The 26,328-nt window shown below is 41.8% G+C and overlaps 4 protein-coding genes across 7 annotated transcripts in view; 1 reads left to right on the top strand and 3 right to left on the bottom strand.

The window, feature by feature from the left end:
- Positions 1 to 4,047: 4,047 nt before the first annotated feature.
- LOC107837084 (uncharacterized) lies at positions 4,048 to 6,550 on the bottom strand. 3 transcript variants are annotated; one of them, XM_016675266.1, is made up of 5 exons: positions 6,349 to 6,550; positions 6,124 to 6,271; positions 5,288 to 5,658; positions 4,598 to 4,705; positions 4,048 to 4,534 (listed from the first exon to the last, which is right to left on the bottom strand). In XM_016675266.1, exons 1-5 carry the CDS (start codon positions 6,386 to 6,388, stop codon positions 4,230 to 4,232), a joined length of 972 nt encoding a protein of 323 aa, XP_016530752.1. In that variant the 5' UTR covers positions 6,389 to 6,550; the 3' UTR covers positions 4,048 to 4,229. The 3 variants fall into 3 exon arrangements, with proteins under 3 accessions (XP_016530752.1, XP_016530751.1, XP_016530750.1); XM_016675265.1 differs by having other exon boundaries at positions 4,571 to 4,705; XM_016675264.1 differs by having other exon boundaries at positions 4,048 to 4,705.
- Positions 6,551 to 10,880: 4,330 nt separating this feature from the next.
- LOC103143482 (apolipoprotein A-IV-like) lies at positions 10,881 to 12,706 on the top strand. The gene is made up of 3 exons (XM_007560042.2): positions 10,881 to 11,001; positions 11,077 to 11,227; positions 12,007 to 12,706. The coding sequence occupies exons 1-3, from the start codon at positions 10,968 to 10,970 to the stop codon at positions 12,584 to 12,586; spliced, it is 765 nt and encodes a 254-aa protein (XP_007560104.1). The 5' UTR covers positions 10,881 to 10,967; the 3' UTR covers positions 12,587 to 12,706.
- Positions 12,707 to 13,222: 516 nt separating this feature from the next.
- On the bottom strand, positions 13,223 to 18,987 carry tomm40l (translocase of outer mitochondrial membrane 40 homolog, like). 2 transcript variants are annotated; one of them, XM_007560044.2, is made up of 10 exons: positions 18,492 to 18,987; positions 17,148 to 17,329; positions 17,012 to 17,079; positions 16,151 to 16,243; positions 15,971 to 16,072; positions 15,791 to 15,896; positions 15,043 to 15,165; positions 14,379 to 14,455; positions 14,210 to 14,312; positions 13,223 to 14,056 (listed from the first exon to the last, which is right to left on the bottom strand). In XM_007560044.2, coding segments are annotated over exons 1-10 (996 nt in total). In that variant the 5' UTR covers positions 18,494 to 18,987; the 3' UTR covers positions 13,223 to 13,916. The 2 variants fall into 2 exon arrangements, with proteins under 2 accessions (XP_007560106.1, XP_016530813.1); XM_016675327.1 differs by having other exon boundaries at positions 17,148 to 17,371.
- Positions 18,988 to 19,218: 231 nt separating this feature from the next.
- Positions 19,219 to 26,328, bottom strand: part of ddx61 (DEAD (Asp-Glu-Ala-Asp) box helicase 61) — an 11,389-nt gene continuing 4,279 nt past the window's right edge. Inside the window, exons 6-13 of the mRNA XM_007560045.2 lie at positions 24,991 to 25,085; positions 24,785 to 24,907; positions 23,932 to 24,060; positions 23,727 to 23,843; positions 23,590 to 23,653; positions 22,849 to 22,950; positions 21,982 to 22,198; positions 19,219 to 21,881 (exon numbers count right to left, since the gene is read on the bottom strand). Coding sequence (XP_007560107.1) covers positions 21,987 to 22,198; positions 22,849 to 22,950; positions 23,590 to 23,653; positions 23,727 to 23,843; positions 23,932 to 24,060; positions 24,785 to 24,907; positions 24,991 to 25,085 — 842 coding nt within the window. The 3' untranslated portion in view covers positions 19,219 to 21,881; positions 21,982 to 21,986. The remainder of the gene's footprint in view (positions 21,882 to 21,981; positions 22,199 to 22,848; positions 22,951 to 23,589; positions 23,654 to 23,726; positions 23,844 to 23,931; positions 24,061 to 24,784; positions 24,908 to 24,990; positions 25,086 to 26,328) is intronic.

The following is a 26,328-nucleotide window of genomic DNA, read 5'->3' on the forward strand; positions in this document are numbered from 1 at the left end:
TTTTTTAGGTATTATTGTTCCAGATCACATTATGAAAAACTGTTAGATGTTTTGAAACATTTTAAGCTGTTTTGGAAACTGGCTTCAGGTTAGATGTTAATGTTTGATGTTAGTAAGTATTTGTCAGGAATAAACCACAAAGAGTTGAATGAATGTTCTCAGCTTGGTCCCTCAGCAGGTTGACATCAGCTGAAATGTGGACATGACGTTCATGGAGACGGACGTCCTGATGTCGCCTCTTCAGGCGGTGGCAGCTCTGAGCTCAGCATCTCCTCCGTTCAGCTCTGCTGCCTATAAATACTGATGAAGACACCTTCAGCGTCCATCAGCCGGCTGACTGGCTGGACAGGTCGGACTCCAGCTCCTCAGCGTCTCTCCTCTGGATCAACCCGGATCTGAAAACGATAACTCTGGCTCTTTATCAAGGCAGCCATGAAGATCCTGGTCATCCTCGTTCTCGTCTTCCTCACAGGTCAGAAAATCTTGATGCTTTGGTGAAAATCTCAGAGGAAGAAGAAAACAAGGCTTTAAGCTGTGTTGTCTCTGCAGGTTGCAATGGTGGACAGCATGACCCTCCGTCCAAACACCAGGTAAAGATGGTGCAGGACGCTTTCTGGGACTATGTCCAGAAGTCAACGATGACCCCAAAGGACTATGTGTGGGACATCAGACATTCACATCCAGGACAGTATCTGTGGTAAGAGGAAACCTCCAAACTTTCTACATTAAAACTGGATAAATATTTACTGAGGTTAGGACAGAGACTGAATCTATTTATTTGTTGCTGTTATTGTCTCTTATTAAACATTGAAAGCATTTCTATAAGTGGGACATTTTGCATGTTTTGTTCTTCCATTTGGCTTCCTACTGCTTCTAAAAGCAATACAATCGCTTAAATAACACCAACATGGTGTTTTGGCAATAAGTTCATGTTTTTTTGGTGTCTGGAAAATGAGCCATTTCCAAATCCTTCAGAATGTAATATCACAAATCAGCAGGCACTGCCCCGTTGCCTAGCAACCACAACAATCCCATCCCGTTACCTAGCAACCCAAGCAGAGCTCAAGCACCTTTAGTTGGCTGGTTTTACCACATTCGAGTGTAAATGGGCGTGGCCGTTTGGCGGGCGTGGCAGCAGCATGGATTTAAAGTGACAGAGGCCCTAAAACCGCTCAAAATTGGTAGAATTGAGGAGACTGAGAAATGATTATCTTAGAAGGATATTGTGGAAAAAATATCATGAACATGTTTTGTGTAGCCCATAGACCTACCCTAGCCTATGCTAGCATAGGTTAGTTAGTAATATGCATGTTTCTAAATAACCTTGACATGCCTGCTTGGCTCCGACTAGCAACACATTCTCCCTCTCTCTGGACTAGGTTCATCTTGTTGAATAAAACAGATTTCTTCCTTCAACACAGTCAAGGCTTCACTTAATTCTTTGGTTCAGTTTCAACAGAACGGTGAATTTACATAAACAAGATATCTGATGAAAGTGAAGTGAATCAATGTTGAACTGGATCATGAAACAAGGTGTTCATCAGGGTTGTGTCTGTGTCTCTGCAGCTCCCTCATCGCAGAGAGCTTCGAAATCATCTCCAACTTTCTCTATAATGTGCACACTCACATGGTTTGGTGGATCAAGGACTTCTATAGTAGGTTCTGCCATGAGGTAGATCACCTGCAACACGACCTGGACCGTTTTCTGCTCTATCTGGAAGCCGAGACACATTCCCACGCCAAGGAGCTGGTGGATCACATCCGTTGGAGGTTGGAGGACATCAAGAAGTGTGCCGCCCACTACGCTGAAGCCCTGGACCCCGGAGGCCTGAAGGTCGCCTTGGTGCAGAAGATCCAAGACCTGCACCACCATGTGGAGAATTACTTTGTACACCACCATCATCATCCTCATGGTGACCATAATCATGGTCACAAAGGCCCTCATGACTGCAAAGGCCCTCATGACTGCAAAGGCCCCCACGACTGCAAAGGCCCTCATGACTGCAAAGGCCCCCACGACTGCAAAGGCCCTCATGACTGCAAAGGCCCCCACGACTGCAAAGGCCCTCATGACTGCAAAGGCCCCCATGACTGCAAAGGCCCTCACGACTGCAAAGGCCCCCATGACTGCAAAGGCCCTCATGACCACCATCATCACCGTCGTCGTTATCTTCATAATCTTTGGTACAAACTATTTGGTCACCATCTCCATGACCGCAGATACCGCCTTGACCACCAACATTATCCCAACCTGAAGAAGAAGGTGTATGACAGTCTTCAAAACTTTAGGGTGACCTTGTTCTCCCTGGTTGTCCGCTTTGAGGCCAAACTTACCCACACTACCTATGACCTGAATAAGAAAATTGTTCCACGTAGTCGAAGACGGGAGAAGCTGAATAAGGCTTCAGACAGCCTGCAGGACGACCTGGCGTCTCTGTGGGAGGACTGGGCACAGAGTCAGAAAAAGGTGGACTGAATGGATTTATTGTATTAGATCAGCTTCACATCTGAGATTGATATCAGCTTGGTATTCAAATGTTAAAATGTTTAATTTATTATAATGTCTGATATTCTTTCAATAAAATAAACGATCTCAGTGCCAATACTGCATTATGCATTTTTAAGGGCTAAATTTAATCAATTTCCTTTGTAACAGCTGTTTCTATAGATAATCTACACAAATTTAAAATGACTGTGGAATGTAGGCCAGTACCCTACAAGACAAATCTCTGGGTTATGATGTTCTAATAACACACTTAAATCATTTCCAAATACAAACACTTCTGTTAACTGCTGATGATTCCATCCAAATTTCCTTACAGTTTAATAACATGTAAAATTGAAAAAATACTTAAGGTAAAGACTGACTTGGTTCAAAATAGCCATTTGAACCAAGATATACTTTGTGGTGGCTATAAATTGTTTGTGCTTTGATTAGCCACCTAGCGAACCTAGCTGTAGTGGCTAATCTAAAAACAAACAACTGTGTTTATGTCGGCCTCTGGATTATATGAAAGGCTAACTATCAAATAAATTTATTCGGTTACATATGAAAATTATTTGGTTGTTTCAGGTACAAAAACGGCTTGGCTAGGGCTGGAGGTTATTGTTAGCTACTGGAAAAGTTAGCTATATCAAGTCGGAATTTTAATTTGCAAACTTAATTTTATTTATTTACATATGACGGAAATACAACGCTTAAGATTACTGATGAGAAATAATTTATTTCTTTAGCCACTAAAACGGCTTTTTAAGGATAGAAGAACTCAATAATGTTAGCTGCTGGAAAGATTAGCCATAGCAAGTCTTTGGTTAAGAAAAGCTGTAGCTTTTGACATTTACTTGATCATAATTGGATATTTACTTGTTGGTTTGTTTTTTAAAAGTTCTCAAGGTTCCCAAAAAGAACTTGAAATTAGCAATTTTATTTAAGGTTAGCCAGCTAAGTCAAATAGCTACTTAGCTATCTGAGTTAGCCAGTAAAATAACTTGGTTACTGTTAGCTATATAAAAAAGTTGTTTATAAATATTATTCAGACATAACAATAAACCTTGACTAAAGTTTTTAGGCATTAACATCTCATTGAGGTTAGTAATAATAAAAATAGATTACCTGTGAAATCATCAGGCAGTGTTGTAAAATACCTGTTTAAAATGTGACACAATTAGCCAGTAATGCAAAGACGAACAAAAAACAAATGATTTTTGTTAATATCAGCAATTGGATCCACAGAGAAGACAGAGATTTCTGGCAGAGCAGTATATTACCTGCGTGATGAACATGTTTTTATCTGCTTTTTATTGCTGCTGTCATACCTGAATGTATCATGGGGAGAAGAACGTCGTTACCTAGAATTTCTTTAGCTATTTGAGAATAAAACTGTTTTTTTCTTAACTTTATTGTAATATAGGAGGCTCTATTGTAGCTATATTTGGGAGAATGCAAGTATTGCCAAACTTACATATCTCTCAGAACAAAAGGAAGAAGCACAATTTAGTTGCTCTTGAATAACTTTTAAATAAATAGTTTAAGAAAAAAAACAAGAGTTTCTGTATTTCAGTCTTATATTTTGATTAATAAATACCACAGACATTTTACAGAAACCAAAACAAATCATACTGACTTGAAAAAATATGTCTCCATCAATATGTTTTAGTTATTAAAAGTAAAAACAAGATGCTTATGTTTATGTTGATAATGACCCTTGGATGAAGCCACTTGACTCCATTCAGTCGGCCTTTTGCTGACTTAGGAGTAACCAGTCTTGCCATAGACTCTCCAGGTCATCCTTCAGGTGATCTGAGTCTTTAATCAGCTGGCCATGGTGTTTTTTTCTTAGAGGAACCATTTTCTTGTTGATCTTTTTGGTAGTTTGGGCGAGTTCCACCTCAAACTTACTGACCAGGGAGAACAAGCTGGCCTTAAAGGCTTCCATGCTTTCATCTATTTTCTTCTTCGTCTCAGGTCCACAGCCGTGGTCACTGTGACCGGTAGGATGATGGTGGCCAGGAGGTTTGTGACCATGATGGTGACCTTGATAGTGACCATGATGGTTGCCAGGATGGTGACCAGGATGGTGACCAGGAGGTTTGTGACCAGGATGGTGGCCAGGAGGTTTGTGACCATGATGGTGACCAGGATGGTGACCAGGAGGTTTGTGACCAGGATGGTGACCAGGATGGTGACCAGGATGGTGGCCAGGAGGTTTGTGACCATGATGGTGACCAGGATGGTGACCAGGAGGTTTGTGACCAGGATGGTGACCAGGAGGTTTGTGACCATGATGGTGACCAGGATGGTGACCAGGATGGTGACCAGGAGGTTTGTGACCAGGATGGTGGCCAGGATGCTGACCATGATGGTGACCATGATGGTGACCAGGATGGTGACCAGGATGGTGACCAGGATGGTGGCCAGGATGGTGACCATGATGGTGACCAGGATGGTGACCAGGATGGTGGCCAGGATGGTGACCAGGATGGTGACCAGGAGGTTTGTGACCAGGATGGTGGCCAGGATGGTGACCATGATGGTGGCCAGGATGCTGACCAGGATGGTGACCAGGAGGTTTGTGACCAGGATGGTGGCCAGGATGCTGACCATGATGGTGACCATGATGGTGACCAGGATGGTTACCATGGTGGTGACCAGGATGGTGACCAGGATGGTTACCATGATGGTGACCAGGATGGTTACCATGATGGTGACCAGGATGGTGACCATGATGGTGGCCAGGATGGTGACCATGATGGTGACCAGGATGGTGACCAGGATGGTGACCTTGATGTTGGTGATGGTCACAGTGGTGTTCATGACGGTGAGTTTCCAGGAGTTCAAAGCACCTATTCAAATGCTCATTCAGCTCCTTGGTCTTCTCCAGCAGCGCCATCTTCAGGCCTAGGGGGTCCAGGGCTTCAATGTAGTGGGCTGCCACCATCTTGATACTCTCCATCTTCCAGCGGATTTGAGCCACCAGCTCCTTGGCGTGGTAAAATTGGTCATCTTCCAAATGGTGCAGAAAGTGGTGGAGGTGTTGCTGCAGGTGATCTACCTCTTGGCAGAACCTGTGGTAGAGGCGGCTGCTCCACATGACTATCTGAGCGTACACGAGGCGGAAGAATCTCTGGACGGCCTCGACGCTGTGAGAGATGAGGGAGCTGCAGAACCACAGACAGAAATATGATCAACAACTTCACACAGGAAACAGCTTTTCTCAGTAGAAATATATAAATATAACGGTTCTTAATATTATTAATAATAACAACATTATTATTTCATTTTATTATTATAACAATATGATTATTATTTTTATAAATAGTAATAATATTATAATAGTTATTAAACATGTAAAACTACAATTAATGAAACAAATAAATAAAAGAACATAGAATTTTAAAAGAATAAAATAGTTGCTGAGAATTAAATTATAGATTAAAACATTTTTAAATTGATTATTAATGATACATACAAATAATAACCCAAATATCTAAAAATAAAACACTGTGACTACTGAAATATGTTTGTTTTCTTAAGTTTAGATTTCCATAGCTTCAGCAATGATGAATGTTCCCTTTAAATATTTATCCAGTTTTAATGTAGAAAGTTTGGAGGTTTCCTCTTACCACAGATACTGTCCTGGATGTGATTGTCTGATGTCCCACACATAGTCCTTTGGGGTCATCGTTGACTTCTGGACATAGTCCCAGAAAGCGTCCTGCACCATCTTTACCTGGTGTTTGGACGGAGGGTCATGCTGTCCACCATTGCAACCTGCAGAGACAACACAGCTTAAAGCCTTGTTTTCTTCTTCCTCTGAGATTTTCACCAAAGCATCAAGATTTTCTGACCTGTGAGGAAGACGAGAACGAGGATGACCAGGATCTTCATGGCTGCCTTGATAAAGAGCCAGAGTTATCGTTTTCAGATCCGGGTTGATCCAGAGGAGAGACGCTGAGGAGCTGGAGTCCGACCTGTCCAGCCAGTCAGCCGGCTGATGGACGCTGAAGGTGTCTTCATCAGTATTTATAGGCAGCAGAGCTGAACGGAGGAGATGCTGAGCTCAGAGCTGCCACCGCTCCAGGAAAGTCCTGCTTACAGAGCTGATAATAGGAACTAAATACTGATATTATTCATTAGGACACAGTGATGACACTGATGATTAATTATCAGCAGATACACCAAAGTATCAACATTATTGTTTTACATGTTTGCCTCTCCGAATCTTATTTGTGATTCAGCCCAGTTATTTTATTTGGGTCAGAACCTTGAGCTTCTTCCACTAGAACTGAACATTTTCTATGTTTGGATCAATCTGTCAGCTTTTACTCATCTACATAACAATTAAAAACTAGTGATGTAAGTTATACATAACATAACTAAACTACAGAGTTTCTGTTGAAGGTGATAATTTGCCCAGTGACAGTTTATGGAGATATTTGTTTTATCCCAGAATAACCACAAACTTCAGTGTTTATCTGAGACTTTGTGACATAGAGCAACACAAAGTAGATCATAATGTTTTGAGGTCTCTTCAAAGTCATTGTAATACAGGCCATTCAAGAGATCTTTCCTCCCAACAACATCTAAACAACTCTGAAGAATTTTAATTAATTTGAGAAACAACAACATTTAATTTCCTTTTGGCATCAACAAAGTGTTTTAATTATAAATAGAAAAATTCAGAGATATTTAAAAGGTTGTGAGGTTGAGTCAGGTCTACCGGGCCTCAGATTGGAGCATTAAAGCCTAAAGAGTCTAAAACAAAAGATTTGCAGGTTGTGTCTGTCGTATTTCAGTTCCATGTCATTAAAATGTCCAAATGGTGTTCATGTTCAGAAGGACGCTAATGTTAGCTTAGATGCTACTGTTAGTATGTGAGCTACCCATGGCATGTTGACTAACATTTACTGACTCCATTCAGCATGTAAGCATTAAATTTACAGTATGTAATTTTTATTTAAAAAAACCTTTTTAAACATATTCACAGAAGCATGATTGACAGCGCTAAGACCCTCCTTCTGGCTCTGATTGGTCAGTCAGGAGTGGCGCATTCCTTCAGACGGTAAGAGCAGCTCCAGGAGATCGACCTTTTGACAGATTATCTGTCTCAAACTGTCACAACATGGTGACAGTTTTAACACACATTTTTATAAAAGATACTTACTCCTGCTTTTATGCATAAAGCTAGCTAAAATGCTAACATTGGCTTAAATGCTACAAATGGCATGTGTACTATTCACAACGTATTGCCTAATTTTGACTTACTCCATTCAGTAGGTTAAGTTGAGCTTTCGTATCAATATCAACTAAAATGCTAACGTCAGTGAAAATGTTAAAATTAGCATGGAGGCTCTTAGTAGCATGTTGACTACAATGACGTACTCCGTCAGCTAAAATGCTAATGTTCGCTAAGTGCTTCCACTAAAACATGGAGTATCAGTAGCATGTTAGTCATGTGGAGCTGACTTTCCAGTCGCAGCGTCCCGATGCTTGCTTTCAGGAGCTTTAAATGTGTAAAGAAAGTTAAAAAACTGAGACTTTTACTTTGATATTTTCTGTAAGCTTTAAAAGGCCAAACTAATCTCATGTAGCAGTGGTTCGGTTAAACCAGGAATGTAAAGGCTAAAGCCAGAATCATCTGCTGTGGGAAATATGAAGGCTTTTATTTTGTTGATTTAACCTTCTTCCTTCTCTATCTTGGTGATTTTAAATGTAGAGACAAGGTGTGACCTGAAGGTTCAAAGCAAACTGGACTTCCAGAACCTCAGCAGAACCTCAGAAGTTCATGCAAAAGGAGCCCAGACCAAGAACTGAGGGTTTAAAAGTGGACATAGTTTCCAGAAGCTTTTCCAATTAAAATATAATTTTTATTGATCTGATGTAACATTCTGATCTTCTGACACATGATGTTGGTTTCCATTCAGAATAATCAGGCCTGCAGAGAATAACAGCTTATTTCCCTCTGAGTGTGAAGAATCATCCTAATAGATGAGTTTAGTTTTCTGACTTGAGGGACAAACAGGACAGAAAACTAAATACATAAATAAATTCCCAGGCTTCAACGGCACCAAGAGCGACCGATGAACAGATTTATCAGCTTCACTCTCAAAACCTTCAGCAGATAAAAGTAGTTTGTTCTGATCCAGACCCGGGTAATCGGCCGTGATCGTTCCTGTTCCCAGAGGGATTGTGGGTCATGGAGATGTAAGTCGGACTTTGATCCGTGACAATCTGTGCTGGAGAGCGCTGCGTGTCCCGACACAACCCAACCGGCTGATAAGTTTCCCTCGGAGGAAAAGAAAACTGCTGATAAACTTGTTTCTGTCTGACGTCCACAGAAGAACCTTGAAGAAACCCAAAGAAATCTGAGTCACAAACGAATGGCCTTAACGTTCATAAAGACAAGTAATGTAACGTCTTTTTAGAGGTTTTCAGGAAACATTGGGGTTAAAGTCTGACTGTAGGAGTTATTGTTCATCAATGTTTACATGTTTTCTAATAGGTGAAGTCATTTTTATCCCAAAGGAGCTTTAAGAGGAGTGAAGAAGATCCGGTTTGTTTCTGCAGAAAATCAACAAACACGTCAGGAATAAAACTGATATTGCAGAGCGAAGCATAATGAGATCCATGTTGGCTGGAGTTTATTCTGCTCCGTCAGAAGCTAGAGATGGTTCGCATAAATACTCAGGTAGGCTGTGGTCTCCCACAGCATGATACTGCCACCACCGACCTGAACCAGCTACAAAGGAAGATGAACCCATGGCTCAGATTAGAGCAGTAAATGTTGCACCTGAAATTCAAACTCATCGAAGCGGACATAAACACATTAATTTGATTAATTTATTAATTACATAGATTTGAACAACTAATAAATATATGTATATATTTTTTTTCTCTTTTTGTTCTGGCCGGAACCTTTGTATTTGTGCGTTTCCGGTACACCCATAAATGTGACACACCATAGCGATGGACGACAAAGTGGTTTCTCTCGGCCCACTAGGTTTAATTTCTGCTTCTAAACGATCTGATTGGACGCTGGGAAAGATTATTGATGAGTTCAACTTGTTCTAGAAGGAGTTAGCCTACCAGCGAAGCTGTGCTAGCCCAAAATAGCATCCAATGCTAAACATGTTGCTAATGCTAATGTCAGGGTCCACAGTCCACCTTTCTAAAGAGGCTCCGTGACTTTGCTCCAATCTGATGGTTAAAGATCAATAACAGATTAAAAACTATAAGTATATTTGTTTGTGACTTCATGTGTTTATTTATTCAATAATTTCGCAGCAGAAAATGTTTTTAGAGTTGGAATGTTGTTTATTTTGTTGATAAAGGATTTTCAATTAAAAAGTGATAACAGATGCTGCAATTTACTTGATTAAACATTTTACTTGAGTCCCTGACTAGTTATTACCACATCATGTGAGTCTGAGTGAATAAATTTGTTTCTTTCAAACTGAAATAATGAACAATATTGACTTTCCTTCTTGTTTTTAACCCAAACTTATAGACTGATCCCTGCTGTTATAGATTGAACTCGACACACAGGGTCAAACAACCACAACTTCAAAAACGTGTGGTTCACTGATATGATAAAAACTAAAACATGTTTTTTAAAAATAGATATAACAACATTCAGACTTTTGATTTGTGAAAACATGCTATTTTTCTTCAAAAATACTTTTTATAGATCATTCCCACCAATATCTTTTCCCCAAACATGTTGTCTTAATGAACCTAAAAGTAGAAATAAAATGATGGCTCTTTCTAAATCACTATAGATATTCATATAAATTTATGAGAAGTTGTCTTTTTTTTAAGGTAATGTGGACCTAAATCATTTTTAGCTGCTCCAAGTATAAAGGTCACACATTCCTGGTATAGAACTTTTTTACTGTGTAATTTTGTACTAAATAAAAATTATATAGCATATTTTATAATGGATTCTGTATTACAGCATTTTCATAAAACCCTACAAAAACTAATGGAAACCTTACAGAACATACTTTCTTCATTTCGTACTCAAAACCTCAGCAGTCGTCACTTTGGAGGCCTGGAGCTGCTGCCATTTGATTGGCTGCTTCATTGTCAGGTGAGCCTAGTAGAGTGAACAGTTGGTTTACTGCTATATCTTCTCTCGAGACATTTTTAATGATATAATAAACTAAAACAGTGTTGTTTCTGAGTTCTTATTTGGTTAATTGTGTTTTTTTCTCGGAAGCAGCTGGAAACAGGCTGGAACCGGACCGGCAGTCGGGATTCCCCGCCGGTAATCCGGTGCGTGATCCCGCATTGTGATGTGGAATGACAGCAGTGACAGGAATGCGTCCAACGGGGCACCTGCGGCGGGACTTTGCCCTCCAGCCGGGGGCTATAAAACCCCGATCGGACCGCCGGGGCAGAGCACACCGACCCGACGCTGGAGGAGAACCCTGCTGCCTCTGACAGGTGAAACCCAAAAGGCTCAAACATGAAGATCCTCGTGGTTCTGGTTCTGATCTCAGGTGAGCGGATCTTGACGGTTTGAACCGATTTAAGCCGATCGGCATCGGGATGCTGACGTGACGTTTCGTCCGCAGTTTGCAATGCCAACATCCTGTGGCAGGAGCCTCCGAAGAGCAACATGGAGGTGGTGAAGGCCGCTTTCTGGGACTACGTTGCCAAGGCAACGCAGACCGCCGAGGACTCCCTGCAGCAGATCCGGAACTCCGACCTGGGACAGGAAGTGAAGTAAGAGCCAGGCCTGACGCGATACGTAAACTATTACAATAAACGATAATATTATTATTTTGAGATCATTTTCAGGTAATATACTGATAATAATGCAAAATTATCATCTAAAAGATAAATAAGCTTTAATTTTATAAAGAGCACTAAACTTTGGAGCTTACTAGGTGCATTTAGGTCATTGATAGAAAAAAATGTACTCAGAAATTTTGAGATTAATCTCAGAAATTTTCTAAAAGAAATCTTGAAAATGTTCAAGTTGGAAACTTAGAAATTCTCAAATTTTTTTCAAGACATTTCTTGAGATTAAAAAATTTCTGAATTTTTTTGAACAAATTTTTCAACTTATAGAGCTCTGAAGTGTTTTACTAAAAAAATTCTGACATTAATCTCAGAATGAGATTAATTTTGAGATTAAGTCGTAATATTATTCTCATATTACGACTTCATCCTGGCAATGCTACTTCTTTTTTCTTGTACAACTTTGCTCTCACATCATTACTGTTGAAATACGTCTTTATTCCTGTAATACCATAAACTTTTTTCTCCTATACGACTTTATTCTCAGATTTATGACTATTTTTTTCTTAGCCTGGCCCTAATACTGTCATAAAATAAAACGGATTATGAGGTCTCTGTAAAAAGAATTTCCCTTCAATTATATCAAAATGAAACTTCTCATGTGATTAATTCATTAATAGATTAATTGATACATTTCTCAGGTTTCAGTTTGATCCAGGCAGACAGATTTCTGAAGCGCTTTTTTTTCCTCTTGTTCCCAGTGCAAAGATCTCCCAGAGCGCCGACACGGTGAACCAGTATGTGGCGTCGCTGCGGACCCAGGCCGCGCCCCTGACCCAGGATTTCCTGACCAGGTTCAGCCAGGAGGCGGAGCAGCTGAAGGCCCGGCTGGAGGGCGACATGGCGGCCCTGGAGTCAAACATCCGGCCGTACGGCGAGCAGCTGGTGGCCAAGCTGCAGGCGCAGGTGGAGGAGCTGAAGCGGGAGGCGACGCCGTACGCCGAGGCGGTGGACGGAGAGGCGCTGAAGGCCGTGCTGCTGCAGAAGAGCCAGGAGCTGCGGGCCCAGCTGGAGGCCGGCGCCGCCCAGCTGCAGGCCCAGATGGGGCCCTACGGCGACCAGCTGAGGGGGAAGATGGAGCGTAGCCTGGAGGACTTCCAGCAGAGCGTCGTTCCTCTGGCGCAGAGCTTCGAGACGCAGGTGACCCAGAAGGCCCAGGAGCTCCAGCAGAGCCTGGTTCAGAACGGCGAGGTGCTGCGGGCCAAGCTGGACGCCGGCGCTCAGGACCTGCAGGCCCAGCTCACCGCCCTGTGGGACGCCTTCACCCAGAAGACCCAGTAAACTGACTGTCCATGCGTATTTATTCTGGCTTCAGCCACAGCTCTTTATTTAATAACCTTCTGCACTTAACTTCATCTTCTAATCTTTAAATTTACCAAAATAAAGATGAATCCTCAAACATTTTTGTTTCTGCTTCCTATTCTTTTAGACATTCTTCTTATTCAATTATAAATTGTTCTTATTCAATCATTTCAATTAATTGAATTGAAATGTTTTTTTGTCAAGTACCTTGAGATAACACAAGAGACTGAATATAAATGCACACCACACTTTTCAGATTATGTTAAAAACTACTGACTTATTAGAGGCCTACTAGAAACATTGACCTGCTCAAAAGGTTGTTTCCACCAGGGAAAGAACTAAAACATGCAGAATGCACCACTGTTTTAAATTCATTTTAAATATTTTAAAATCTATATTAAATTATGTTTTTTCTTCAGTTCACATGATTTCATGTCAATCTGATAAAAGTGCAGTTGAAAAGAACAAAACTAAAATATTTTGGGTGTTAAACTTTCCGAGTAAACATGTTTGAAATAATTCTCTTAATGGAGTGAATCAAACTTGGATCAATTTGAATATTTTAAAACTTCAGCAGAATTGGACCAGAACCGACTGAAGGATACAGAGACAGAATAATTTATAAGACATTTTATTTTATGGTCTTTCTATCTCATCCGTTCAGGTTTAAACAGAAGCAGCAATAAAAAGGCAACAGAACCAATCAGGACGGAGAACAAGCAGCTCAGCCGTTGGTGAAGTCACAGTAATATTTAGTTCACTAACTAAATATTTAGCATGGTAACCAATTATTTGGCAAGCAAGCTAAATGCTAGTTAGCCTGCTAACTTAAATAGCTGCTGTTTAAGCTATTTAGTGTACTTTGCAAACTAAATATTTAGGTCCAAGATAATTTCATTTGGAAAATAAATAATTTGAACCTGAATACTTTGAATCTAAATATTCAGTTTACAAATCAGATATTTAGCTTCCCAACTACATATTTAGTTTGGAACTGTAACATTTCTAATGTATAAATAAGATGAAGAAAATCTGACTCTGGAAAATGAACACAGTTTTTCCTCTTATGATTAAATAACCCAAAATATTGCTGCTAATTTTTTACAGTGTAACTTACCAAATGGCTGATTCTACAGCTTTGAACCACATGGGTTTATATTTACTGAATAACAAAAGAAGGCTTCCATTAAAAACAACCAAAAACCAGGAGTAAGACTCAGAACAGGAAGTCTCTGCTGAATTTTACCCTGAACCACCAACAGCTGGATGCAGTAATCAGGCAGAGGGGCAGGGGGCGCCAGAGGAGGCGCTAGCGGATCATCACACCAAAGCCGCAGTGGAATTTGTTCTTCTGGTGGTTCAGGAAGGAGCAGAGCACCAGGGAGAGAGGAAGGGGGAGGAGCTTCTTCTCCAGCGTCGCTCCGACGACCCAGTTGCTGCTGATCACACCTGGAGGCAAAACCCAGAAGAAGAAGCATCAAAACAAACTCCTCCAGTTTATCATGCAACTTCTTTATTTTACAACAGATTTGTTATTTTATGCCGATTTTTAACTGAAATAACAGAAACTTGAGCATCAGCAGGTAGGTGAAGCTCGCTGACCTTTGAACTGCAGGCTGGCTTTGGGAACATCCAGCTGGTAGCCGAACGTCACGCTGCTGTCCTGCCAGAAGGATCCGGCCTCCAGCTCCACGCCGAGCTGCAGCTGCACAAACAGAGACGTTCAGGAGGAGCCCAACGTGGACGGCAACGCCACGGGGTCAGAGGTCACCTGATCGCTGGCTCTGTGGTAGTAAGACGCTTGAACTCCGGCCCAGCCGAGGGTCAGCGCGCCGACAAAGTTACTTCCTGTAGAGAGAGACGTAAACAGGAAACGGATCTGGCCCAGTACTGGACTGGTTCCAGTCTGACCTAAAGAACTGGGACTTGTTTACATGAACGGGGAACTTCTCCATGGAGCGGACAGGTGAGGGTTCCCAGGGTTCAGTCCTTTTTAACCCTCATGGTGCCAGTAGAACAACGAGTAGCAGGATGAGTAAGGGAAGACGTCCGCTAGCGCGCTAACAGCAGAGCTAATTTTTCACTTTCATTTTGTTTTACCCAACTGAAAAAGGAAATTATATTGTTTTTAACCATTCCATTATCATTTTTTTGGTGTATTTTATTTTTATCTTCTTTTCATTCAGGTTGCAGTTCTCTATCACTTCCATGTGCTATTAGCAGATGAGCTAGTTTTTATTTAGTGCTTTAGATATTTTTGAAATAAATGGAGAAAACCATGACAGTTTTTCTTTTTTATTTAAGATATTTTTATAAATTTTCTCATCACCGGTATCAACATGGTTGAAATTAGCACTTTAGCTCTTCCTTATTCTGTCATGGCTCTTTGAACTGCCTCGTTGCTGAAATATGCTAAGCTAATAATTTAGCCTTACCTGTGTACCTGCCCACTAGCGACATAAAGGTCGCCTCGTCTCCGGGCCGACGCTGGTACACCAGCTGTCCTCCCATAGCCAGAGTCGGCGTTACGGACTGGAGGTAGTGTGTGACGACGACCCCTGATGATGAGAGAACATGCCCATCAGGTAAGGAGGAAGTACATCATCATAAATCAGAAAATGGCTACAAGGAAACATCTTTTGGTGTAAACGGTTTAAACCATGCAGTGCTGGACGATGAAACTATCACAACATAATCCTTTCATATCAGTGGAGGTCAATAATTATTGATTAGTTCTTGTTTTAAATATCTGAAATGCTGTAAAACCTGTTCTGTTTTATCCAGTTCTCACTTCACGCCGTTGTTTTTAAATTTCTTTAGCAGTTATGAGGCAAACCCGAAACTGCTGCTGTGCAGCTGTTGCTAGGCAACCAAAGTTGGGGGGAGGAACTTGAAACTGCCTGTTACCCAGTAGGTTGTTGCTAGGCAACCAAAGAGCGAGTGAGTTAGTCGAAGCCACCCAGTTAGCCTAGCTAACCGTTAGCGGTGAGCGGCTAAAGTCTTTCCTCTGCCTACATCTCCTAGTTCAGTGAAATTATTAAATATATGCATCGTTATTGATTTATTGTCCAACCCCATCTCCATGGCAACCATAAGATGCTATCTAAATGCTAATGGATAGTTCAGAACGCAGTGGAGGGAAGAAGTCTGTCCCATCCTGCCATCTCGAGCAGAACCTGGTACCAGAATCGTCGAGGACGTCTGGGTTGGTGAAGGCGACCGCCGCCGTGAAATCCTCGCCCCTGAACTCGGCGTCGGCCTTCCAGGTCACGAACGTCTGCTGGTGGGTCTGACGACAGATTTACTCCATCAGCAGCTGGAGAGAAAACCAGAACCACGGCGAAGCGGAGCGGTTCTGCTCACCTGGAAGGCCACTTTGGACCGGATCCTGTCGGTGACCTGATGGATGACCTGAGCGTTCAGGCTGCCGCTGCCGTCCACGTCGCCCACCAGGACTGGGTAGAACTGAACCGGAGAAACGACGACTCACATCCAGTTCAGAACCCAAACGCGAGACAGGAGTCGGGTTTTACCGCCGCGTACCTCAGCAGGACCGGCCTGACCGGATCCGACGAACATCGTTCCGAACTTGTAGCCGGAGTCTTCTGTGGAGCTGAGCTGCAGAGAATGATTCACCTGGAAGGACAAAACGGGCGATTAAAGCCTGGAGTCTGGATGTAACCAAGAGAAAACAAACAGTTTCTGGCCTCAACGCGGTTCAGACACGCTTCAGGGAAAGTTTTCACGCTGCTCCAGCACTTTGGAGATAAAAACGATGAAACGTTTTAAATGTTTTGAAAGTTCTCTCACACACCTGACTGGTGCAAGAACGAAACACAGATTTAACAAAAAATCTCACAATTTCATTTTATTTATTATATAAAATATAAGCCAAACTTTATTTAGATTACAGACATTGAAAATAAAAAAATATTTGTCATTTAGCAAATAGAAAAAATCTGGTAAATTGTAACAGACCTGAAGCAAGAAAAGCTCATTTAACTCAAGACAGAAAAAATAAAATCCTTTTATCAACTGGAGTTGATGTTCAGATTTAGGCTTGTAATCAAACGTTAGATTACACTTTGTTAGAAAACTGATCTTTATTCTTTCTTTTATTTTTTCAACAGACTTTTGCTAAAACTCCCACGTAAAGTTGTGGGTACACACATTTGTTTGTTATTCATCTTAAACGCAAAATGTTTGTTTTTTTGTACATTTTTGGCTTAATTGCTGCTCTGAATATGTTGTTCTTCCAGTAATTGACCTTTATTGGAGTATCTATTCTCCAGTTAATGGTTAATTGATTTCTAAATTGATTATTATCAATTATTGGATTGTTAAAATCCGATTATCTTTTGAGAGCTGACATGCGTTCCCTTGCCGTTCTAAGCTCAAACGGACCTGGAAGTGTTTGCTCAGCGTCTTGTTCAGGACGAGTCGGACTCCGTTCACCTGCGTCGGGAAAACCTCTGAGGAGAAAAGCTTCAGGTTACCTCCAGCCGCAGCGCAGCGTCTTCAGACGCGCCGCTTCCGTTACCTTTACATTTTTGGTGACACTGCTCAAACTCTCCGGGGTTGGGCAGAACGTTCTTCGCCTCCCGCTGCGGTCTGGATCCGGTCGCAGGAGGAGGAGGGAACAGAAGCAACCCGAAGCCTCTAGGCAGCAGCGGCGCCGGGGAGGCAGCCGGTGGCGGCGGGGCGGCTAAAACGCTGCCCATCCTGGGAGGAGGAGAGAAAGACCATAACAACCCAGAACAGGATCTGGGTTACCTTACAGACAGAAAGGAACAGTTGGGTTTGAAAAATAACTTGGCACAAAATGCGTTGCTTCTTTCAGCCAGCTGGTCAGCAGTGCACAGCAATGAGGAGTGGAAAGGTTCAGAGGTCCAATACGGGGAGTGAAGACAAACATAGGAACCAGGACAGAAATTTTAACAATCATGAAAAGCAAACAAGTCTGTGGCAATAATCAATTAAAATGAGCTTAATAATTTATTTTATGATTAATATTTTTTGAAAGGGCAATTTTATTTGCAGAGACTTTAGAATCAATTTTTATCCATGGTTTCAATTGTTTCAATGTTTGGTTGTTTTATTTTATATATTTAAAATAAGTTCAAGTTCAGAATTTAATGTTTTACAAAATTAAAGATAATTGATCTTTGAGATCCAAATATCATGATGCCAAATGCTGCTGGATGATAAACTGTCTCAGAAGTAATCACGATAAACGATAATGTTGCTGCTTTGAGACCATTTTATGGTGATCTAATGGTAGAACATATTCTCAAATATCAATAAACTTCAAATTCAACACAGGAACTGGAAGACATTTTAAATACCCCAAATAAATAAACAAATAAAATGAATTATGGAGTTTTTGTAAACAAAATTGTCCTTCCCAAAAAATGTAGTTGAGACCAAAACACCAGACTCAAGACTTTTAATCTAGCTTTTGGTAGAAAAGGAGGGGGGAGAAAAAACTAAATCATGCAAATGGAAATTACTGAGCTTGTTTTAATTGATCATGGATTAATTTATATGCTTATTGCAAAAGTCCTACGATTAATCGCCAGAATAATTGATAGGATAGTCATTAATTGCAGCATTAGTCATTAGTAGCTGAAGCTCAGAGAAGTGGGACAGGTGAATCATCATCTCAGGTATAAAGATTCACTGTCCCTCAGACAGCGGCCCATCCGAACCCATGACCCGGTTCGGATGGCTCATCCGAACCCATGACCCGGCTTCTGGTGGAGTTTACAGGTGGAGAATCAGATTCAGCTGCAGGTAAAGCCTGAATGACCGGGCACTTAGAGCAAACCTCAGCTAAACGAGTCAAGCTGCAGCTCAGAGAAAAAACTAATTTTTTTTCACTCACATTGAGGTTTCCAGCGGAGGATGCGGCCAAAAGTCCAGTCCACAACGCCAGAAAAAGTGGGTGTGACGCACAAATGCAATTATGATTAGTCCAAACAGCTGTCCGTAATTTTCGTCCTTCAGTAAGAAACGCGGTGTGGTTTACAGATGGCCATGAACCCCTGAGAAGCTCGTTTCTTCCGTTTAATCACCAGTTACAGACAACTCTGCCCCTCACAACATGGCGGCGCTACTGAGAGCTCAAACTGAGTGTAGCTTGTCATGCTCGAATTCTATTGGCTCAGCGTAGCAAAGACCCCTTGACGCAGTAGGAGCTGAGCTTTCTGATTGGACGGGCTGAAATTCGGCGGTGCGAGTCAAATTGGAGAAAGAAACAGCTAGAAGGAGGGAATGGCGGCAGGAAAACCTCCGAAGGATCAAACTGCTGGTGACGGAGGTTCTCCTTGGTGTATTTCATTTGTTAGTGACAAAACTGGATACGAATGTAACACAATAAAATGTTAACTTTGTGTGGATGAAAGATGCAGTAAAGTGCGTAGAAATGGCATCCATATGACCCAGATTAAGACAAAATGGTTGGATGGATTTATGAACCAAACTGTTAAAGAACAGTTCTGAAAACCTTCAACAGATGCAACAAGATATAAACAGTTAAATTAATTTCATTCATAATCTCAACGTAGAGCTCCTTATTAAAATTTTTGCAATAAAAACCAAACAGGACAAAATAATGTTCAGGCCAATTTATTGAATTTTGAAGTCTCTGCATGTTCTTCCATGTTACACCAGTAGAGGGCAGATTGGTCAAGTCAAAATTAACAAAATTACAGTTTTCTACTTTATCCAATCAAACTTTTACATTTTTTTTTTGGAGGAAAACAAACCGACTTCCTGAGCAAAAAGTCCTAAATGAAGGAAAAGCTGGAGGCCGTTTTCCAATCATGAAGCCTCCAGCAGCAGGTGAGTTTAAATCAGTGCAGCAAGTCTGGAAATCCAATTTAACTTCGCTTTAGAGAAATCCACATCATGGAGTCAAAAGTTTTAGTTTGGTTCATTTTCCTCCTTTAGGAATTCGCATGGACCCGGTTCCAGTTCTGTATTTAGTTTTATCCCAGATTCCCTCCCACCCCCCTGTCGGCACTCCGACACAAAAACACAAAACGAGTCGACAGACAAAACGAACATCATGACCTCCTCTGGTTCCCAATCCCACGAAAACAAACGGATCTTTTTAAAGCTCCAGGGATTGAGAAAGATCGCTTTATGGTCCAGAATTCCCCTTTGAGCAGGAATATTTAGCAGAGCTTCTGGAAATTACGTTAAATCGGAATAAAGCAGAGAGTTTGGATCCTAGACCTGGATCCCAGAGGAGATAATGATGATTGATTGATCGGCAGGGATGTGATCAGAAAAAAAAAGATAAAAAGGAAAATATCTCGTCAAAAAAACTGTTTCTCTGGAGGAGGTGGCAGATCGGAAAACTCAACAAAGATCACATCCCTGACGACAACGCGTCTGATCCGACGTCAAATCCGATGTTTGATCAGACATCCGATAAAACAAACGGAATCGCCGACATGCAGCTTCACGTTTTTTTCGTCGTTCCGATTTTGTTCCCGGCTCAGCAGAAACTGCATGTGGCAATTCCCATCCGCTGCGCGCGCACACACACACACACACACACACTCACAGAGACACACACACAGAGACACACACACACACACACACACACTTTAAACACTCCCACCTCTGACTCTCATTCACTTTTTTTGGTTTTGCTTCAATCCTGAAAATCAGTTTCAAGAAAACAAAAAAACTAAAACCTCCTCCTCCTCCTCCGATGAAGCCAAACATTTTCTGGTTTTAATCGGAAACTGGAAACGAAGTTCGTGGTTTCCCCGTTTGATTTGTAACACCTCAGAACACGGAAAACCGTTGCAGATCTTTCCAGAACCGCTCTGGTCCGACTCCGCGCTCTGGCCGGCACTTAAAACAAAAACGTTTTGGTGTAAAAATTATTTCAGATCAACGATTCGAGTCCTGATTTAAGTACCAGAGAGGAGCCTGAAGATGCGCGGCGAGCTTCCGATTAAACACTTGGTTTCTGGGAAAAATCCGGCTCCCATCAGAACCAGCGAAAGCAACAAAAAAATTATCTTAAAAGCAAAAAAAATATTTTTTTATGTTTTTTTTTAAATCATTAGTGATGCTCTGTAAGGGGAGGACAGAAAGAAACCCCAGCTGCCTGTTCAGAGATGCTACAATCCTGCCGAGTCCAAACTAAACCTCACATTGTTCCGAAACAAAGAAACCGGATTCGAGCAGGAAAGGAAAAGTTCGTGCTGCTCCAAGAAGGGGAAACCCGTCTAGCGTGGTCCGGTAGAGCTGGAGCTGGTTTCTTCGCTCCCTGGTCCGTCAGGAAAAGAAAACCTGAACCAGTTTCACTCAGCAGCAAAAAAAAAAAAAGAACAAACAGAAATGTTCAGAAGTTTCTGGGCTCAAAGCCGAGTCCAGTTCACGGATAACGCCGCAGTTTGGTTCTGGTGGAAAACTGGAAAAACTCAAGTTTGGCTTCAAATTTACACGGAGATCCAATCAGAACCAAACGTTCTTCAGATTCACTGCAACAAACTGCGGCGTTATCCGGGCCTGGGCTCAGAACCGGACTGGAGGAGCCCGGTCCGGGCTGCAGAACAAACATTGGCATCTAATACATTCAACTACGCGCGACACGTCCGGGCTTCCGACGCATCTCAGCTGAAAACCAGAAGGAAAACTAAACGGGACGGGAAGTTTCAGCTGCTGTTCTGCACCGGCGCCGGCCGGACCCGTTCGGAACGACTTCCGGGTCGACTGAGAGTGGATCGGAGGTTTCTGCTGCAGCAGTTCACAGTAAAAACAGGAGCTGCTCCCGTTTTTTCCCCGTGCATGCCGTCAGATCCACGCAGGAAGTTTCTGCGCTTCTGCTCGTTCTTATGATTCATGAGGAGAAAAGTCGCGCTGCGTTTAAAGAAAGCTGCCATTTTTTTATTGCGACACCTCGGAGAGCGGCGTCCGGGCAGGACCAGGTGGCGGGTTGTGGGTTTGTTGCATAACGGGCGCTGCGACGGGTTGCTGCTTGTGCTCTGCTGCTGCAGCAGGACGGGGGGGGAGCGTGCGCCAGGGAGGAAGTAAGGCACTTAAGTGAGAACGGCGGCGGCATCGGGGGGCGGGTGAGGGGGCGGCGGGCGTGCACGGCCCGGTTTGGAGTCCAGTTTGGAGCCGGTGCAGAACAACAAGCAGAACTGTGAGGAACCAGCCGGAAGGTTCTGGAAGCGAGGGATGAGGAGGAAGATGATGAAGAGTAGCGTGGAGCAAAGATGTCTGGTGAAGCCCGGAGTGTCACGATGCTCTGCGGAGGAGAAAACACTCCGGTTAGGACGGCGAGGAGACACCAGACTGCTGCAGCGGGAACAGGAAGTACAGAACAGGAAGTGGAAACCGTCAGCCACCTGTTTTAGGTGCTGTCCTGCTGGCGCGGCGGCTTCTCCTCCGCCTCGTCGCCGTCGGTGACGGGCCCGGAGTGGTACTCGGCCACGTAGAGGCTCTTGTCGATGCTGCTGGGGATGGGCTTGATGTCGGTCACCAGCTGCTCCTCGATGGCCTTCAGGTTGAAGCGGTCCTCCGAGGTGATCAGGTTGATGGCCAGGCCCAGGTGGCCGAACCGCCCTGGTTACCATGGAAACAGAGGATTAACGGCACAGCGCCGCCCAGCGGAGGGTCGCTAACGTTTCCTTATATTTTTAAAAAGTATAAAAAATATATTTATACATTTTATTTATTAAAATTTTAAAAAGTCAAAAAGTAAAAGACATTAACATTTATATACTTTTTAAAAAAGAATCTAAAAATAAAAATCCTGAAAACTAAAGACGATTTTTAAATCTTATTTAAAATCAATCCAAAAAATAAAAACAATATGAATTTATCTTTAATTTACCACTTTAAATAAAACATACAAATCTGAAAATTTTTATATTTATTTATATAATTTTATCTAAAATAAACCATTTGTTCACATATTTTATTTTTAAAAACCTAATAAAAAAAATAACCCTTTTTAATCAATGTTAAATTTTTTATAGAAACAATTTTTATTCATGTTTTTAGCTACAGAATGAATACATTTTTTATGGAAGTTGAAATTAATGTTTCCAGTTTATAGTTTCCAACCTGAAGACCAGAAAAATAAATCCAAATAATTACTGGTTCTGGTCAATTAGCTGAGAAAATTAAGTGAAATAAAAAATGATGCATCCGATAACGACTCCATGTAAAAACTAAAAGGTTCTGTATCGTTTTCGGACCCGTCGACCCACCTGACCTCCCGATGCGATGGAGGTACGTTTCTGCATTTTTAGGGAAATCAAAGTTGATGACGACGTTCACAGCCTGGATGTCGATTCCTCTGGTGAAGAGATCTGCAGCAGGAAGGAACCAAAACAAAAACGTTTCCAAAGACGAGCAAAAAATACATTAAATTAAATTAAATCTGCTGCCTGCAGATGTAAAATTCTAACATTTTCAAGATAAGCGCCGCACATTGTGGATAAAAGAATACAACTAAAAATACATAATTTCAAGTAGTTATAGGATTTTTATCACTGTTAATTTTTTGTGGTAGTTTACGTCGTACAGCAGAGACAAAGTAAATAAAATGTAACAAAATGTAATATTTCTAAACGTCTCCAGCACCATATGGAGTCAGAAGGGAAAATCACCCATTGCAGTAACGTTTTAAAAGGTCATCAATAAGTCATAATAAATATTCATCACACAGAAATAAGCCAAACAAATGTTAAGGTAAACGACCTTCAGCTTAAATGCAGAAATCGTTTTGGTGATTCTAGTCGATCAAAATAAAGTTTTCATCTGATTCAACTTCAGATGGAGAGAAAATATATTTACTGAATGAAAATATGTTTTAAACAAATTTAGGCTTTTAATCAAACTATAAATTTCACTTTACTGCCAAACTGTGTTGTTTGGATGTTTCCAAACCTTGAAAAAGAAAAACATTTCAAGGATTTCAAGGATTCCAGGTGGAAGTGAAGACTCACCGGTGCAGACCAGGTTCCTGCAGAGCCCGTTCCTGAAGTCATGGAACACGCGGTTCCGGTACTCCTGAAAACAAACAGGAGTCTGTCAAAACAGAGACCCAGACGAACTGGACCGGGACCAGAACCAGGGTCAGGACCTGCATCATCTTGGCGTGGATGTAGAAGCAGGAGTATCCCAGCTGCGTGATCTTCTTGGCCAGCAGCTCCACCCGCTGGGTGGAGTTACAGAAGATGATGGACTGGTTGATCTGCAGCTGCAACCAGAACAGAGAGCAGACCCGTCAGAGCTCGACCCGGTTCTTCAAGCCACGGCGCGGGTCTTTGGCGGGCCGGCGGCGTTACCCTGGAGAAGAGCGTGTTGAGGCAGTGGACCTTCTGGCGCTCCGTCACATAGGCGTAGAACTGGGTGATGCCCTTCAGGGTCAGCTCCTCCATCAGGTTGATCTCATACGGTTTCTGCAGGTGCTTCACCTGCAGAACCAGAACCAGAACACGGATCACACCAGGACAGACATTTACCCCAGAAAGAGGCAATGACAGGCAGGGATGTCCAAAGTGTGGTGCGGGGGCCAGTTGTGGCCCCTGGAGTGACTTTGTGCCGACCACATCACAGCGATGAAATTAAAAGCGTCCATCGTTTCCCTGGCCCGCCTTTTCCCAGGATGCATTGCAGAACAAACAGGAGATTTCAGATCTGATAACGATGGCAGACGCAGCGGGAAAGGTGTTGAGTTTTAAACCATATTAAAATTGGCAGCTGATATTTTAATTATTTGTTTTGTTCCTTTGTCTTTATTTTATTTGCGGTAAAGTTTATATATTTATCATTTATGTCTGAACGTGGAGAGCGATTAAAACTAAAAATCTGAACTGGATCCTCATTTCATTTTGGATCTAAAATGATTTACACATTCCTGTGCTGAAAAGTCAGATCACCTGAAATAAATTCTGCAGCAGAGTTGGTAGAAAAATTCACAGAATTATCAGGGATTTTTTTTATTTATTTTACGTAATTTCCTGGAGAGTTTGGAAGTCTATGCCTCTATTCTGGTCCAGATCTGGGAATCCTGGATTCGACCTCCAGACATTTGAATCTTTAGCTTTGACTCACAAACTCCTCCCAGATTTGCCGACGTTCCCGCGGCCTTCCAGGGAAAACCGTACGGCTGCGGAGAGGCCCGTCCTGCTGACTCACCATGAACTTCTGGACGCTGATGGGGAAGGTTGCAGAGTAGAGCAGGATCTGCCGGTTCTTGGCCAGGAAGCTGATGATGTCCTCGATGAGAACCACGAAGTCCTGAGAGAGCAGCTTGTCCGCCTGAGGAAGAGGAGGAGGAGGAAGGTCAACGCGGCGCTCCAGAGCGAGCGGCAGCGACACAGACGGGCTGTCGTCATGGTTACCTCGTCCATCACCATCATCTGGACGCGGTCCACCTTCGCCACGCCTTTCTTTATCAAGTCCAGGATGCGGCCGGGCGTGGCGATGACGACATGCACTGCAAGCAGAAGCACCATTAAAACACTTTATTCTAAAAAAACAATAAAGTTAGAAATGACAGCATATATTTTCAAAAAGTCGCTTTTATTTTGTCTTTTCTGTGAGTTTTAGAGTCAGGCTACAAGAATTTAGTCAAAATAAAAGGAAAAAAAAAAGTTTACCAGAGAAAACGTCTTGAAATTACGATAAAAAAAATGTCTGCAGGCAGTTCAGTTATTTAAACAAGTCCTGCTACTGATGACAAACACTGCAAAGCAAAATATTACCAAGTGTTTCTGTTTAGTTTCTACTGCTAATATCTTGGCACATTTGAAATAAACAAAACTTTACACACAACTCTTCAGCAGGATATCGGAGCCATTTTAACAAAATAGTTCCTAATATTGATTAAAAAAAAGTTCTAGTTCCTCTAGTTCCACTGGCAGATTATTTCATTTATATCAATATTCAATCATTACTGATGTAGAACAGGCTCATCTGGGTAAAAAGGTAGTTCAAGTTTAAGAAACTAGGTCAAAAACACTTGAAGTTTTGTGTTTTTGCAGTGAATTTGATGCTAAAGTGTTAAAAGATTAAAGTATTTCTGTTATCACTAAAACGGACTCCAAAGTGTAACTTCACATGTTGTGGTTCTTATTTTATCTTTGTTATTTTTCATGTTGAAATTCTTAGATCTACTGTGATTGCACAAACACACAACAGCTAAAAACTACAAGTGTGACTATAAATACAGGCATTACTGATGCAGGTAAAAAAAAAAAAAAAAAGATTTTTTTGGAGTCTAGAACAATTATACAAATAATACGTTGCCAGATATAAAAAAAGTAAAAAAAAAAATAATAAAGTGAGCCCACAATAATGAATTAAAAATTAAATTCAAAACACAATAAAACAGCAAAGCTAACAGTTAAAAGATCAATCTGGATTTATTCTGGTTGTTAAGTGACATAAATAAAGTCTTAGCCTGGCCCTGATGCTCCACCTCAGATTTCACCAAATTCAAAGTCTAAATAACTAGAAGTCGCTTGTCAAACAAGATGGCCGCCCTGCCATCGCTATGGAAACCCGAAGAACTCAGAGTTTTCAAAATAATAACTCTTCAAAGAGCAGAAATGTGCTGAGTGAATGAATGATAAGATTTTGCCTATATGAGCAAGTGAGAGAGTGAGCGAGTGACTGAGTGAGCGAGTGACTGAGTGAGCGAGTGACTGAGTGAGCGAGTGACTGAGTGAGCGAGTGAC

Source organism: Poecilia formosa, unplaced genomic scaffold, assembly GCF_000485575.1.
Source record: "Poecilia formosa unplaced genomic scaffold, Poecilia_formosa-5.1.2 Scaffold112, whole genome shotgun sequence".
In the NCBI taxonomy this organism is placed as follows: Eukaryota; Metazoa; Chordata; class Actinopteri; order Cyprinodontiformes; family Poeciliidae; genus Poecilia; species Poecilia formosa.